Source organism: Lissotriton helveticus, chromosome 3_2 (assembly GCF_964261635.1).
Source record: "Lissotriton helveticus chromosome 3_2, aLisHel1.1, whole genome shotgun sequence".
Taxonomy (NCBI): domain Eukaryota; kingdom Metazoa; phylum Chordata; class Amphibia; order Caudata; family Salamandridae; genus Lissotriton; species Lissotriton helveticus.
The window spans coordinates 251,363,448-251,380,194 of NC_136062.1; the positions used below are offsets into that span (position 1 = coordinate 251,363,448).

The following is a 16,747-nucleotide window of genomic DNA, read 5'->3' on the forward strand; positions in this document are numbered from 1 at the left end:
AGACTGCGGAAATCTCCCCCACTAAACTGTGGCCGGAAGTTTGCAGTCTATCAAATGCCACAGAGGCAAAGATTATGGCAAGTCTTCATTATTACAAAATCTCCTGAAGCAAAGATACAAATGTGTCTATAACATGAATGAAAAAAAAAACCTAACGCAATACATAATAACTGAGGTCGGCATTCTAGTGTTTCAGTGATTTCAGAGTCAATCCACGAATCAGTGGGCCTTTGACCACTTCTACAGAGTAGCAAACCTCCTCTTCTTTGCAGCCAAAAGATAATCCTTACCAACTTGTAAGAAGTTGCTTGAAATCAAACAGTTTGTTGCAATTTTAAAGGAGTGATAATTATAAAATTCTGACTCTGAAAACAGAGAGCCACAGGACTGATAACTGTTAGAACCTCCTCTCTGGTGTGACAATATATTTAATTCAAACTGAACAGGCACAGATATTTGTGATAACAGAGAGGGGATGGGAGGGATAATCTTCAACTGCTTACCTTTAAAAGAATCCAATCCTCCTGTCACTTTCTTTGGGAAATTTCCATTCTATTACCAGGCTAGAGGCTTGATTGTAACAGGTTTAATGCTGCGAAACTGCATTGCATGAGCGATGAGCAATTGGTTTGAAATAGAAAGCTCTAAATGTAAATCAGCAGCTATAAGAATGTCCTGCAAGCAACCAGCTGAAATACATGCTTTGGACGCGGTAGCCCTTCTGACAGAATGGGCAGAAAAAAGGGAAACGTCAATGCCGGCTTCAGCCGTTACCCATTTGACCCATTTAGCCAAAGTAGAAGGGGAAACAGGTTCGAGTGGTTTTGCATAGGATATTTACAACTGAGAGGTTTGAGGAGGATTAAATGCGGAAGGTTGGTTTCCATAACATTGTAAACAAGAAACAAGACTTGAAGTTTTCCAGTCATGAAAAGTCGGATACAATGTTGGGCCCGATTCCCAGAACTAACTTAAGACAAAATCCTAAACTTACTACCATTTTAGTATTCACAGAAGGCACTTACCAATTTTGGTATTCACAGAAGGCACTTACTCATTTCGGTATTCACAGAAGTTAGAAGTCCTAAAGCTAGGACTCCTGACTTATGTTAATACCGAAATGAGTAAGTGCCTTCTGTGAATACCAAAATGAGTAAGGGCCTTCTGTGAATACCAAAATGGTAGTAAGTTTAGGATTTTGTCTTAAGTTAGTTATGTGAATCGGGCCAGTTGAAGATGATTTTGTCTTTGTCCATTCAAGGATATAGAAAGTAACCCCCTGTGGAGAAAAGGATCTGTTAGCCACATCTCACACAGAACCCGGTGGTGAAAAACACCCCCATAATCCACTTTTTACTGATCTATAATTTTATTTTACGTATGGCACCCAAAATAATCTGCCCCTACTTTCAACTGTTATACAGGGGCAGAGGAATCATGGGGGAACCCTACATTACACAGCCTCTCCAGCCTGACACAGATCTGAAACTTAAATACCTTATCTGTCATCCTTAACCAACCTCCACCATCTTCCCTGCTGTTTTTCCTCCTCCTGCAGCTGTGCTTTAGGCTTTCTGTCAAAGCAGACATGCAGTGCTGCACTGACAGGCTCTCAGAGAGCTCAGCTAGCATGGCTTGGAAGGCCTTTAAGATGAAGCCACAGTGAGTAGCAAGTTTTGAAATTAGAGATAACCCTGAGATACCCCTCCCGGGGTGATTATCACACATGATAAATTACATAACATAACTGTTGCTAGTGGTAGTAGTGAGTTACCAGATTTAGAACCTGAAATGAGCATAAAGGCTCTTAATGAGAGCCATAAATAACAAACTAATATTCACCTTATCGGACGCACACAGAGCCCTGCTTCGTTCACTCACACAGTTGAGTTACGGAGGAGTTGCTTTTGTAAGAATATAGTCCTTAAGCCATGTTATAGTAATAGACTTGTGCAAAGGACGGATCAGAAAAACACAGACAAAAACTTGGTGTAGTATACTGTTGTTAAGCAATAAGGAAACAAGGAGTCACATTATTCAGGAACAGACAAGATTGCCTCTTCTTATTTGTCTGATGCCCTTCCAATTGATGCAGGAAGTTCTGAATGCGGATGTCCTAAATCAGCGGTCTTTCCTGTCTTTTTTTCTTTCTGCAGGAAATAGAAGAATTACAACATAAGAAGCCTGGAGATATCAAGGTAAGGCTTCAAAGTATATCAATCACAATTGATCAAACAGGGTGGTCATTGGTTAATGTCACCTAAACACTGCACTGGTGCAAGAACAGAAGGAATTCTCTTTAGATTATATTGAAATAGAAAATGGAGAAAATAGATTGTCTACAGTGCATATTATATAATGTTACATAAAATATTTTGCAGCAAGGCAAATCTTGAGGAAGATTTATGTGAAGCTTTTGCAAAAATAATTTGACACAAATTTTGCTTAGAACTTTTATGTGCGGTAGAAGGTTTTAAAACACAATGAGTAACAGTAGTAATAAACTTAATTCGGTTGTAATAACCATAAAAGTATGCACAAAAAAGTATAAAAACAGAAACACCAACATCTGTTACATCAAGGAATTATTCATATAACTCATTGATTAAGAGAACTGTTTACACAAAGATACAACATCATGACAATGTCCTATTTACAGTTGCAATTCATCAATACCTCTTAAAAAGACTAGCTAAATCATTTCTTATGGTTGGACAACATTCCTCCGGGCAGTAAAAATATAGTATAAACTCATAAAATGAATGTGCAAAGTGCATCAGATGCTAAAATACAAGATATTTTAGGATATATGTTTCATTAAAAAAACAAGCAATAGAAACAAATAACTATGGGCTTATAGTTCTCTTTGTCTAAGCTGCATTTGAAACTTGTCTACTATAGGCTTCCTATACATTTTACAAGGTAATATCTTCATAAGGGCTTCGGTGGCTGTGCAATAAAAACATAAAGTGACCGTGCATAGTGCAAATGAGCAAATGTGCAAAAATATTTCACTAAAAGGGGCATATTGAGTTGGTAGAGACATTAACCAATGGCATTTAGATTTTTTCTATCTCTGAAACCACACTGCTTGTAAAGATTTACTTACAGCAAATACTATTTTTAGCGATGTGTCACTTTTTAAAATCCTAAAAGCTTCCAAATAGCTATGAGTACCCATGTCACTGCAGATTGGAGCTAACCATTTGTGACGTGTAGTGAGGTACTCTCTACAAAAGAACAATATATGTTTCTCATCTTCGTTACTCAAGACACATGCAGGACAGATTTTAAGATCTTAATTTATACACCATTTACTTGTGAAAGACTGGTGGGGAAGAATTCCATAACAAAATCGTATATACAAATTCCTAGTTAATGGTGGGAATATTAGATCTAAGAATTCTTCAAACATTGGAAATTGCTTTAAAGTTAGTAATATAGTAATTGCAGACCCACTAGAACTGTTCGTCACATAACGATCATTGATGTAGGCCCAGTATTGATCTTTTAGCAGTTTGTGGTCATTTTGTGTAATAGTAATAGGGTCGTCCCACAAATTCTGCATTCCAAGTTTGTAAAACCAACCTGATACAGATTTGACCCATGAAATATTCCTTGCTCCTGGGAGTTTCAATAGCTCTATCAATGAGTCTTTAAAAACTCCACGTTCTGGTTTAATCCATAGTCGGATCCAGTATGCTAGACTTTTTAAAACAGCCAGTACAGCGACTCTTTTCCTCCCAATATCAAAATACGCAGAGATTAGGGGTGAGCTGGAAGGTAAACCTAATTAAGTTATTTTGAGCGATCGTCAATAAGTGTAATTTGGCACAGCCCCAAATCTAGGCTCCATGGTGAGCAGCTCCCTGTGCAGTTGCACAATAAGTTTCCACTGCAGGAGAAATTGGTTTGGTTTGGTTATAAAACCTTAAAATAGCATTAGATCTATGTTCAATCATTAATGTAGATTTTTCCAATTGACTCGTCCACCTTAGATTATCCATGAGTCTAACACCTAAGTAATCAAAGTTGTGTACTCTAAAAACCTATCAGTTAAAATTAATGAGTACATTGTCCTAAAAAAGGAGCAAATTCATTTGACACTTTCATTGATGCTTATGTCTTGATATATTTAACAAATTTATTTTGCATCAACTGAAGCCCTACTTTCCTTCTTGGAAAATCGAAAAATCATAATACATCCATAATAACAATATAGAAAAACAGTTTGGAATGTTTAGTTCAGGTGAAATCCGGTTTGATCTATTTTATATAACAAAATCAACCAAACCTGTGCTGCACTGCTAACAAGGCATTTGCTGCTCTTCTCCTATTAAAATGGCACCAATAAAGCACGCAGCTGCCAAACTCAGGCATCCCGGCTTTACAAGAAAAAAACGCAAGCCAGCCACACTAACACTTACTGGCAAAAAAGCCACATCTGAAGTTGTTTTATGAAATGAGCTTCAGTAGAGGTTCTACGAAGAAAGAGAGGCAACTCATTTTGTGCCTTGGTAGACAAATAAGTGAATGAGCACGCACCCCTAGACTTAAGAGGTAATCTGAGGGTTGTCAGCAGCAATGCCTACTTTGATCTAAGGGGGTGAGCAGGTACAGAGGGACAGAGCCGCCTACAAAGATACTTCAGAGCCTCCCCATGAAAGGAGCGAAAAGAAAATACCATTATCTTAAAAACAATCTGCTACTCAATAAGCCAGCAGTATAGTTCTTTGAGACGACCAGCTATTGAGTGGTGTCAACAGACCCCAATATCAAACTAGAGGCCGCATTTTGAACTACCTGCAAATGTTTAATCATACAGGCAAGCAGACCCAAACATAAAACATTTGCCTAGCCCAGTCTGGAGATAATAGCCACATAAAAAATAGTTTCTCTGCCAGGGACGTGAAGTGGGGACAAAAGGTAAGCTCATCATCAAATTTTACCCCAAGAATCTTTGCCTAGTTCAGATGGCCACCAGTCATTAGACCAGCTGGTAGCCTTGTGTCCAAAAAAGATGATCTCCATTTTAGAAGAGTTGTAACGCAGACGGTTTTGATCCCTCCACTCGACCACCTTCAATATACAGCACTTGAAAGTCTCTTGCCCTATTGCCCAACTATACCATAGCGCAAAAATAAGTTGAGTGTCATCCGCATAGGAGATAGCCAGAATTCCGAAGGCTTCAATAGTGGAGACCATAGGTGAGATGTATAGATTAAAATGGAGTGGGACTAAGACATGTACTAATAAAGTATCAGAGTCTAATAAAGGAAATTTGATTTACTCTGTGTCACCAGTGGAATCTCCCAGGAACCATCCTTACCCTAATGCATTTGAGAGTAAAAACCTATCAAGATACCCTCAACTCACAGACAACTGCTAAATATGTTAATAATCCACTTTCAAAACGAATGATTCCCAGTTGTGTGGCTGAATGCTCGACTTCCTGATAACAACGTTCTCCATTACATTCTCATTAAAAATAAATTCTCCCTCACTCTATGGTAGTGCAAGTTATAAAACACCTATATTTTGATATACCCACTTTTTATTGGTTTCTCTTTACTGTAGTCTGGAGCCTAAAATGAGAAGAGTTAGTACCAATTCTAAAATCTCGTACTGGAGACGACAGGGTGGTTACTGAATTTATGTAATAAGACACAAGGGGGTTGGGCTCAATCTGTCCCAGAAGTAGATGTGGTACTAGAATATTGTAGTCTGTAAATCTGACATAGAATTAAAAAAAAATTGCGTCCTAAATACGATTTGCAAAAATATCACTCTATAGGAGTTAAAAGCAGAAAATGTACACTTAATGGAAAAATAATTTTGTAAACAATATTTAGGACACTGTATTTCGGCCTGACTGTATTTCTCACGTGCAGTTATCCCAAAACATTTCCATCTGACTGTCTAATTAAATAGGCAGGTTGGGCACAGCTTCCCCTCAGACTCAGATATTGAGGTGTTGGCATCTAGTCAATGGCTTGCGACCACAATTGTGGTCATGAACTATCGATGCATTCCAATTCAAATGGCAGATAGGAGTCAGATGGCCATATCATACCCCTTCCTATTTGCAATTCCGATTTGGATCAGCCCCCTTCAGCCATTGGCTTTCATGTATTTTTCATGGTTTGACAAGCCCATGGTGTTTCGCTGCTGTTGACATTTTTGTGTTCCCATAAAGTCTGCTAGGCTTGTAATTGAGATGCAGTGTGCTTTTGTTGATCTATTTCACTTTGCTGACACAACAACATTTTAATTGTTGACTTACAGCTTTTTGTTTAAGAATTGGATGTTCTCTGGATGCTTTGGCCTGGCATTAAGGAAGTGCTCTTCAACAAATCACCTTTGCATGCTCATTTGTTTGTAAAGACAAAGTAAAGACCTTCTTAAATTGGCAATGTAAATATAGCTCTTTGTCAAAAGCATCAACCATGCAATAGTTTTTAGTGCATGCATTGATGTTTACCTCTTACACTGCATCTTCATCTTACAATGCAACTCATTTTCATAACACTCTTTGAGTGTACATCTTTACTCTGCTCATGCAGTCTGTTCAGCAAAGAAGTCTATACCAGCCGAGACCAGCATTCTTTTTATTGTAGCCCAAGATGTTGCTTAACTATGGCATTTTGTTGTTGTTATAGCTGGGAGCGACACTTACAGCATTGCCTAATTGTTAGCAAGCATTTCCCTAAAATTGGCAGACCTGTGTGCTGTGCCAATGTTTGTTTACTTTATTGTCACGGGTGTTGCGCTGGCAGTTGTTGCACTGTTCTTTGCTACAGAGGGATGGCAGACTGATAAAATGACACCCAATGTTTTTTGCTTGCCCTTATCTAGCGGGCTGATTAAATGAATGGCCATCTCTCTTTCTGATGGTTTGTTGCCTGGTTGAATGATTTCAGTGATCGTTGTTGCATTCTGATGGCTTGCTGCAGATGAATGACAATTAGTGTTCTTATTGTGGTACAATGGCTGGCAGGGGGAGAAGAAAACAGGTGTTTTGCAGGTTAATTGTGTAAAGGCTGGCAGGTTAATGGCAGTCTAGTGTTTGCTCTGTTGTATTTCATGTTGTCAGACAGGGAGTGACTTGCACTGCTTTTTTTGCCTCATGGTACCTTATGGAGATTTTGCTTTGTGCTTCAGGCCTCCCTGGAAGAGGTGGACACGGAGCTGGTCTTGGTGCGCGGGGAACTTCAGAAGGTCTGGAACATGCTGAAGACCCGTGACTCGAAGCTGGAGGAGCAGCACCAGGAGCTCGCGTCCGCCAGAGACCAGGTGATAAGATCCATACCTAGTGGTGTTAGAATACTGCCACCAGACTGGAAGGCCATAGCTATTAGTTTCTGTTCTGATGAATAAAAGATGCCTGGCCCATGTAGATTTAAGGTTGGTTTAATCAAGATAGATGTTATCATGTAGAGCCCCACCAGGTGCATCCTTCCTGCTGCTCAGCCCACCCTCCAACTGACTCTCTCTCTTACCAACATTCCACAGCCACCTCACACACCAACATTCCACCACACTGGCTGAGCAGCAGGTATAACAGTTTCATATTAACTTCAGAAGAGTAATGATTGCATTACACATTATTCTTCCTCCTTTCCTTCATCTGTTTATTCACAAGCTTTTATTTCATGTTCTTGACCCACTGGTTGCAAATGTCAGTGTCCTCCAGTAAAGTAGCAAGACTGCCATGGGCCCAGGTACAAACAATTAAATTGGCCTTTTTTACTGCTATTGGGGTAGTAAAAAGAGATATTAACAATGTTCAATGGGCCCCTCTGGGCTCTGGGCCCAGGTGCCGCTGCATCTACCCCACCAATGTTAGCTACGCCTCTTTCCTCTGTTGAAATGGTATATGTCACAGAGAGAAGAGACCACTAAACAGAGCAACAGAATGGATGTTGAGTAGGCTACACATAGTATTTTAAAATGAAGCCAAGAAAGAAAAGACTTGACTTGAAATAAAAGGGAACCATGAACTACATAAGAGAGGCTGAGGTTTAAATACTACCCCATATCAAGTTTGAGGTTGGCTCTACATAACCCCTTTGACTTAATAACAATCTACGACAGTAAACCCGACTGCAGCAATGGTTGGGTGCTTCCACTGTACCTGCTTCATCCCTCAACGTATTGTTCATACAATAAAGAACCTAGTTCAGAACACAGGTGTAATTATATGAGCACTTTATCCTTGGTTCCTTTAAAATCACACCATGAATAGTCCGGGGTCTCTCACCCCACCTCTCCCTCTTTCATTTTGTGGACTGTCACTTCTCTGCTCTACAGCAAGTTTGGTCACTCTGATCTTATATGGTGTGTAATTTCTCATAGGCTAGTCACCTTCCAGATACTAATTTTAAATAGCTTGAAGTCTGGCTCCCCTAAGGATCCTGTCCCTCTTTCTCTGCTTCAGAAACTTGAAACACCATCCCTGATACGAATCATGGAGTTGCTTAATGCCTCCCTAATGGAAGCTAAGGTACCACCTATGTGGAAACATGCAATGTTTCTACCTCTTTTAAAAAAAGCGAACGCAGATCCGTCTCAACTATCTAATTTCCGCCCTATTTCTCTTCTCCCGGCGTTTTCAAAGGTGATGGAAAAACATATTAATACTCAATGATCATCTTTTGTTGAATCTCATGATTTCCTTCACAGTTCACAGTCTGGTTTTCGACTAGGCTTCTCTACGGACACTGCCTTATTAGGTGTCACAGAAATGATTCGTAAACGTGTGGACAATGGCAATACCGTGGCACTCACACTTATTGATTTGAGTGCCGAGTTCGACACGGTTTCTCATGATTTGCTTTTGCAAGCTCTCCAATCCTTGAGAGTGTCTGGAGTAGCACTCAATTGGCTAAAAGACTTTTTGGCGGATCGTACTTTTCAAGTTTTTTCTCTGACCTCCAGCTCAAAAACGTACTCTTTATCCTATGGCGTGCCTCAGGGCTCTATTCTGAGCCTGCTGCTATTTAATGTCTATGTTAGGCCTTTGGCACTTATTGCGGAAAATGCGGGGCTTTCTCTTTTCTCTTACGCCGATGACACCCAGATTGCCTTCTCTCTATCAGCAGATAGAGCAACCAACCCATCCTCTCTCCAAGTGGGGTTGAGTAGGATTGCAGGTTGGATGCAAGCTAATATGCTTAAACTGAATGGAGAGAAGACTGAGGTGCTGATACTGGGCAGAGAAAAGTACTTATGAGGCCCCCTTCACTGGCCATTAGAGATGGGCGCGCCACCACTGCCCAGCCAGCAGGTCCATAATATGGGTGTCATACTTGATGAACAACTCTCAATGAGGCAGCAAGCAGTGAAAGTTTCATCTACGTGCTTTGCCGTCCTTAAATGGCTCAGAAAAATCCTTTGGATGCTGCCTTCTCCTATGCAACATACTGTGGTCCATGCTCTAATTACATCAAGGCTGGACTATGGCAACATCCTCTATCTTGGAGCCAATAAGGATGTGTGTGGTACGCAAGCTTCAATTGGTTCAAAAAACGGCGGCTAGGTTGCTCTGTAAGATCCCTAAAAGTGCTTCAGTCTCAGGAATCCTTAGTGATTTACATTGGCTAAGGATTGAGAACTGAATAAAGTTTAAAGCCTTGAGCTATATGTTTAGAATCAATTTTGGCAAAGTAACACAATATCTGAAGCTTATGGTCCAGCGTTATCTTCCTGCACGTACGCTTCGCTCAGCCTCACAAGCTAAATTTGTTGTGCCAAGGTTTAGACTGTCCCAGATGGGTGGGCGATTGTTTTCTTATCTTGGCCCTTGTCTGTGGAATTCCCTCCTGAGTACACTCCGGAATGAAACTAATTATGTGAACTATCGCAAGGGCCTCAGGACCTGGTTATTTAATGTGTAAGATCGTTTTTCCTTTTCTTGACCTGTCAGGCGGTGCCGGGAAACCCTTGGGTAGCTGTGCGCCTAATAAGTATAAATCAACATAACATAACATAACATAACATACTCAACGGCCTTTAAATAAAGTGGGTCAGATGGTGTTTGGGCATCTCTTCCACTGCTGCAGATGAAGCGACATATGCAATGTCACTAGCTCAGCCTACATTTTCCTTTCTCCTTGGCCATGGCAGGTCTTGCTAAGATTTCCAGTAGTGGGTAATCCTAAAACCTCAACTGTAAGGTTCTTCAGCCTGCAGTCGAGATGTAATATAGCGCATGCCTCTGTGAAGAAGATGGTTTCATGTCTCTGGCACTCCATCCCCAAGCGTCACCTGGGGAGTTGACAATGTGGTGATTGCAAATTAATGTGATTGAAATCAGAATTATGGTACCTTCGTGAAATCGGGCACATTTTTTAAGGACATTTCTGTAGAATATGACAAATCGTTTCTGGAAGACGGTAAGATAAAGGATATGATGTTATACTAGAGAGCATACATAAAGTGAAGGGTGGAATGGTTGAATTATTCTCAGCCCCTGGGAATTACTGGGGCTGCATCCAAGTCCATCATTACAATGCAACCTCAGTTTGGACCTAGCTAAAGCAAATCAGTCTTGACCCTGTTCCAATAGGAAAAGTCCAACTCAAGCTAGGTCCACCCTGAACCGGAACACAAGCAACCCAGGATAGGTTTTGCCCTTGTTATGGGCTCATCTGACACGTATAGCTTGGTTCCAGTGACACAGTGTGTACGTTAACCATGTATGGCCATACCTATTTCACTTAGGGCAACACGCTAAAGTATACGAAAAATAGAGAGAACGCATTGGGTATAAAGGTGAGAGATAGGCTAGAGTGTTTGAAAAGGAGACGTTAGAAAAAGAGATGTTGAATGGGTGCATACTTTGAAGGAATAGAAGAGGAGAGAGGTGTGACAAATGGTTGTATGGACAAATTGATGGATAGACAGATGAACACGTGGGCGAACGGATGACTGGATGGAGAGACACATGGGCGAATGGATGGATGGATGAATTGCATGGTTAAAAAAGCTATTAACTAAATGAGGGAGCTGGATATATGAGAAGATGGGTGGATGAATAAAAGCATTGAAAGGGTGAAGAAATAGGAAGAATGGAGGTGTATCACTATGCGACTGAATACAGGAATTATATGTCATCCCCGAAAAGTTGCAAGCAACTAGTAATGCTGGATCACACTCCCTCAGCACTCTAAGACGAGTAATCTTAGACAAGGAATGGACCCAGAGTAATTACCACTGACTGACATTAATCCAATAATTCTGCCCATCTTTTAATTTGTTTTTTCTCCATGAAGCACCCAAAGTGCAATATACATGCCCAGACAATGCAATAGTACTCAGCCTATGTCTCACTGAAACTGAAACCCATCTGGGGTTGATTGTGATTCCAATCTGAGAAGAACTGAAACCCATTTGGGGTTGATTGTGATTCCAATCTGAGAAGACATGGCCTAGTTGTTCGAGCTGGACTTTTCTTATTCAGACATATCCCACGTTGAATTGAATTCGGTGTGATTCTGTTGTTAGTGACAAAGTGACCAAGAAAGTATAGACTAGAATGCAGCCCAGAGTAGTTACCAATGACTTAGGCTGTATATAACTTTCCACCAATTATATCTTTTCTTGGTGAAACTCCCGAAGTGCAATGGTTGTGACCTCTCTGGTGGCTGCTTCTGCTGTAGGTCAAAGGGATGTGACCTAGAAAAGCTTGTGACAGACTGTTCCAATTCAAGCATAACCAAAGATGATTTGCTAATGAATGTCTCCCGCTTATAGTTTCATAGTCACCTAATCAGGCATAGACTAGAATCCTTCCCTGACTAATTACCATTGGCTGAGACTAACTGAAGCATTCCACCCATCACCCTTTTGTTTTTCTGAGTCAGCAAGCATCCCTTGGGCATATGTCACTGAAAGGATTGTAGCTATTTCTGTCTTCTTCTAGGTGGCACCCATACTCGGATGTCTTGTGTGGGAAAGAACAGTCCATCATTAGATTGAGTGGAGCCATAACCATGTTCATGTGTTTATGTGAAGACAGCAGGGTGGAAAAAGAGAGACACAAAACATTAACCACCTTTCTTTGGTTCTCCAGTACACAGAGTGCAGCACTGAGAAACTGAGACTGGAGCAGCTTGTGGAATCACTGGAACGCCAGCTAACGGAGAAGTAAGACCACTAGAAGGCAGCCTAATTATAAGTGAGGTTGGTGTTGTGGGTTACATCTCCTCCGTCATACCTGGAGTGTATGTATCGGTCTACTGGTCTATAGTCTTCTTAACTGATACAAGGTTTAAAAAATCAATAGGTAGTATAAACAAAACAGCCCAATCTTAATTATTAGTAAAACATACACTACGTTAAACAGTGGACGGCCGGCACAGGTAAGGACGGTGAGATTTGGCATGGCGGGGTGGGGATAAAAAATAATAAAACAACTTACCTTGCGCTCACCACATTGCCGACTCGGTGATGCGGCGAGCTCAAGGTACGTGGTTTTATTTATTTTTATATTTAATTTTACCTCTTCTGTCATCTGTCAACTTCCAGCACTCTGCCCTGCCTCACCACTCTTACCTGTGCCGGCCACCACTGATGATAGGTGTCAGAGAGAGGACTGCTGATTTGAGAGGCAGTACTTCTACCAGTGGAATAAATACACTCTGTTTATGTCACAACACAATTATAGATGAATTGCTGCTTAATCCCAGACATATATGACACAAGCAGTAGGCAAACCCTGGGAGAAATGCGTGCTGAGTTTAAGCAGTATCCAAAAGCTTTAATAGACCACAGCACAATAAAATTCCCATATGAATTTAGAAATATAAAGGACAATTTAGCAAAAAGAGCCCAAAAGAATAAATCAGATAAGGAGAACCAGAGATGCGGTTAAGCAAAATGTGCCAAGAAGACAAAAAGTGTCACTGAATACCAATGTTTTCAGTAGATCAGGAATTAAGCATAATTGCACTTTGACTAAAATGGAGCAGGGGTTTGGGCAGTCATAGCTTGTTACAGTGTCAAAATTCTTACTTTGGTTCTCAAATCACTCAGGAAGAATCCTAAAGTCGCCAAGAGTCTCTTTGGTGAGGAGATGTGGCCTACCAACCAAAGATGTTGACTTTGACCTGGGGAACAAATTTCAAGTCCTGGGGTTGACTTAATATTCTGTGATTCTGGGTAAATCACTTAATCTCCTTGTGTCTTAAAAAAATAAACAAATTAATCTGACATTGTGTAACGTAATCTGGTGCTCATGTAAAGCGTTCTACCGCACTTAGACCAACATCTAAAAAGGAAAAAAAGTGATAACGTCAGTTTGTAAGTGCGTGCATACAGCCAGCTGTGTAAAAGATTTTTTTTATTCTTTAGCCATACAGCAACATCAGGGATGTTGTGCAGCATGGCTAAAAGCATTAACAAAGGCAATAGGTCCCAGGGGTGAGACCTATTGATTTTGCGAATGCTTATTTTAACATTTAGGGTACTTTGATGTTACTCCTTCAAAGCTTTTTCCACAAAAGGTATCCACGCCAAATTTTAGTCCTTTTTTCCAATGTCCTTGACATTCTAAAGGTACCCAGGATTTGAATATTCCCCAAAGTGCACTGACAAAATAGCCAAAATATAGTTAAAGTTTGTGTTTTTTGTGAAAAAATTGCAAAAAAGGTACTGTGCAAGAAAGTATATGTATTTTTTATAAAAATTGTATCGATAAAAGTTTTGCCGTGCTAGGATCACCATCTTCCCACTTTTCAGGAACAAGCCGACTTGTAAAAAAAACACATTTTTCTACCACAGTGTTTTCCTTTTACTTAGAGGCATTCAGTTTTTCCTAATTTTGGTTTTAACCTGCTTGTAGTTTCTGGTGAAAGCACATTTCTGAAAAGTAGATACAATTACCAATTCAGCAACAGGTCACTTGTGCCGATCCCTAAACGTTTTACTAAAGAAACAAAAATTCGAAATAAAAGATAATAAAAATAAGTAGGAGAGATTACCCCTTGATGACAACTTTTCCATCTGTAATTCTTTTTCATGACAGCTAATTTACAAAAACAATGCACCATTACATTACGCCTGTTAGACCTTTGTGGTCACAGGGACATATATGGTTTTATGTTTTCCATAAAAACATGATAACGATAGCCTACAACTGAACTGCTGCTTATAATGATTTTTCATTGTTTACCGACCATGCAGCAATCCATTTGGTAAAATCAAATGGATGAAAAATGGATACAAAGGGATTCATGGTAACATCAAATGGATGTATTTCTGAACTGTACAGAAGCTACTGAGCTTAGGACCAGTGGGTATTTGTACATCTCTGAAATAGTTGGAGTTACCCATACTGTCATGTGATTCAAAGGGCATTTTACAAAATGTACTTTTTCTTGCACACAGGATTAAAAATGGAAACCAATCATGGAGAGAAAGCTAATTGGTTATATCAAAATCATTACCATTTTGTGTTTCCACACATCTCCCAATAAAAACGTATGCAGCTGGGATTAGCTGCCACAATAGAAATTACCCCAAAACACGACCTGGAGAAATCCCATTTCACTCCGCAAAATCAAGTGGGTTTTTTTCATTGTGGGTAGCTGCAGAATTTCAGGTCCACTTCAAGTCGCCACCGATGAAACCTACCAAACCCAGACATTTCTGAAAACTAGACTCCCAGGAGAGTCAGAATTCACTTACTGGTGCGACGTGTGGATCCCACAATGATTTTTTTACCCTGAAGGCAGTGGCGGCTCCTCCGCAAAGGTGGAGGAGCGTCAACCCTACTGCTGCAAAGCAGTGGAAGAAAGAACAAATAAAATTATTTAAAAATTTGGTTATTATCATTGTATTTTTTCTTGCTATGCAGATTTGTGGCGTGGGCAGGCGGGGCTGCTCTCAGAGCAGGTGAGGAGTGGTTTGCCCACTTCTAAATGCACATGACTGTTTAACTGGCCCTCTCATATCATACGCATTACAGCCTGCATGGAGAACATGCCCAGGCCCCCATTCCATGGCTGAGTGCCGAACCACGGCGCTCAGACCAATTACAATGCTGTAGTGCAGCATTGTGATTGGCTTAGGGGAGGGAGCCTGGCTGCTTCCTGTTCCGGGCCCGGAGAGGTGAGACTGAGACAAAGTTGGAGAAAGCAGGAGAACGGCAAGGTGGTACGTTTTGTTTTATATCCAGTGGCCCACCCTGCCACACCCAATCCGTGCCGGTTGCTACTGCCTGAAGGCATTACAAATCTCAAACATTCCCTAAATATAAAACCCATTGTGTCTTCTTATTGACTATGTGAGTTATATAGGGTGAACTGAATCACCTCTTGGCACTTCCAGACTAATCAAAAAGCTCCTGTGTAATTTATCAACAGTTCTGCCACTATCTAAGCACTCCTAATTTTTGGTAGATAAGGAAACCTAGACATATGGCGATAAAGGTATTTGTCCAAATCAATGCACTGTCAAAGTGTACGGAAATAAGAAATTGTAATTTGATCTACTTATCAGAAAGTCAGCAACATAACCAATATAACACATCTCCCATGGAAAGTTAGATGTAAATATGTTGAAATTGATAATATTTATTAAGCCCACGAGTGCCCGAAGGCGTCAGGGTGCTGACGTGTGTATCTGATGATATCCATGAGGGAATAGGTATTTGATAAGTGAATACTGACATCTGTAGCTGGTGTTATCTCGGACAGAGACATCTCTTTTATGGCATCTAAACCAGCCAGCCTCCACAAAGGGGGAAAATACCAAAGTTACTTGTATACAAGGTATGCCTCTAAAAGGGATGACTTTCTTTGGTCAGAGCCTTTATCCTCTCTTGACTTTTGATGAAACATTTTTTGCATGAATTCCGTTTTTTGTAAACAGCTGTTCATTGCCCAGTGCTGCAGCTATCGAGGGGCAGGGGCAATTTACTACAGGTAGTCCCATAAATCAAGATGATAAAACCTTTCTAGTTTCATATTCTAAAGACATTTTGGAGAAATTAGAAAATAGCCAGAGTATTATGCACCGTATTTTTGCGCTGATACCTCCACAGCGCAAGTTATTTTAGTTTTTTTTTTTTATTTAGGGACTAATGGATACAAATTACAAAATAAATTTTAAAGTGCTTCTTAAAAAGTTGATTGCAAAGTTGATCTTTAGACAATTCTTTAAAAGCGTTCCTATAATTACATGCAATATTTTGTCGAATGTGTTTCAAATAGTAACTAAAAGAATTGAAGGTTACCGGCCCTGGGTGACTAGTAATCTAGAAGTTATGCATCATTATTTTACCCTTCCTCTCTCTTTCTTTCTGTCTCTCTGGCTTGGTGGAACTTGAGTGCTGGAGCATGGATAAATTAGCTGTGGACATGCTTGTTTAAGGTGAGATGTGACGCGCTAGTGCTTGTACAGTGGACAGTTGGTTGACGAGTAACCTTATTGAGATGGCAGACGACCTGTATTATAGACAGGACACACTGTCCCTGTCTGTACCACGGTGCACCTCTGAACAGGTGCACCGCGTACAAAGAGGGTGATGCTCCCTATTACAAGACATGCGCTGCCTGCTCAACGGCATTCAACGTTCACTCAGCAGTGCAGATCATTACTGAACGATGGATCTGCTGACTGAAAAGCTGAACTGTGGTCTTCTGCACAGGCAGCACCTGCCCGCAGTTCAAAGAAGAGGGGTGGAGTGAGTGACTGCACCTGCTTGCAGGGGAATGTCTGAGGGGTCCAGGGGACACCCTTTTTC

At 40.6% G+C, this 16,747-nt stretch overlaps 1 protein-coding gene across 2 annotated transcripts in view; it reads left to right on the forward strand.

Moving 5' to 3' along the window:
• Positions 1-16,747, forward strand: part of LOC144826621 (uncharacterized) — a 280,323-nt gene that overhangs the window by 201,709 nt on the left and 61,867 nt on the right. For both annotated transcript variants that reach the window (XM_078685143.1, XM_078685144.1), the window contains exons 18-20: positions 2,157-2,198; positions 7,162-7,293; positions 12,074-12,147. In XM_078685143.1, the coding sequence (XP_078541269.1) occupies positions 2,157-2,198; positions 7,162-7,293; positions 12,074-12,147 (248 nt within the window). The remainder of the gene's footprint in view (positions 1-2,156; positions 2,199-7,161; positions 7,294-12,073; positions 12,148-16,747) is intronic.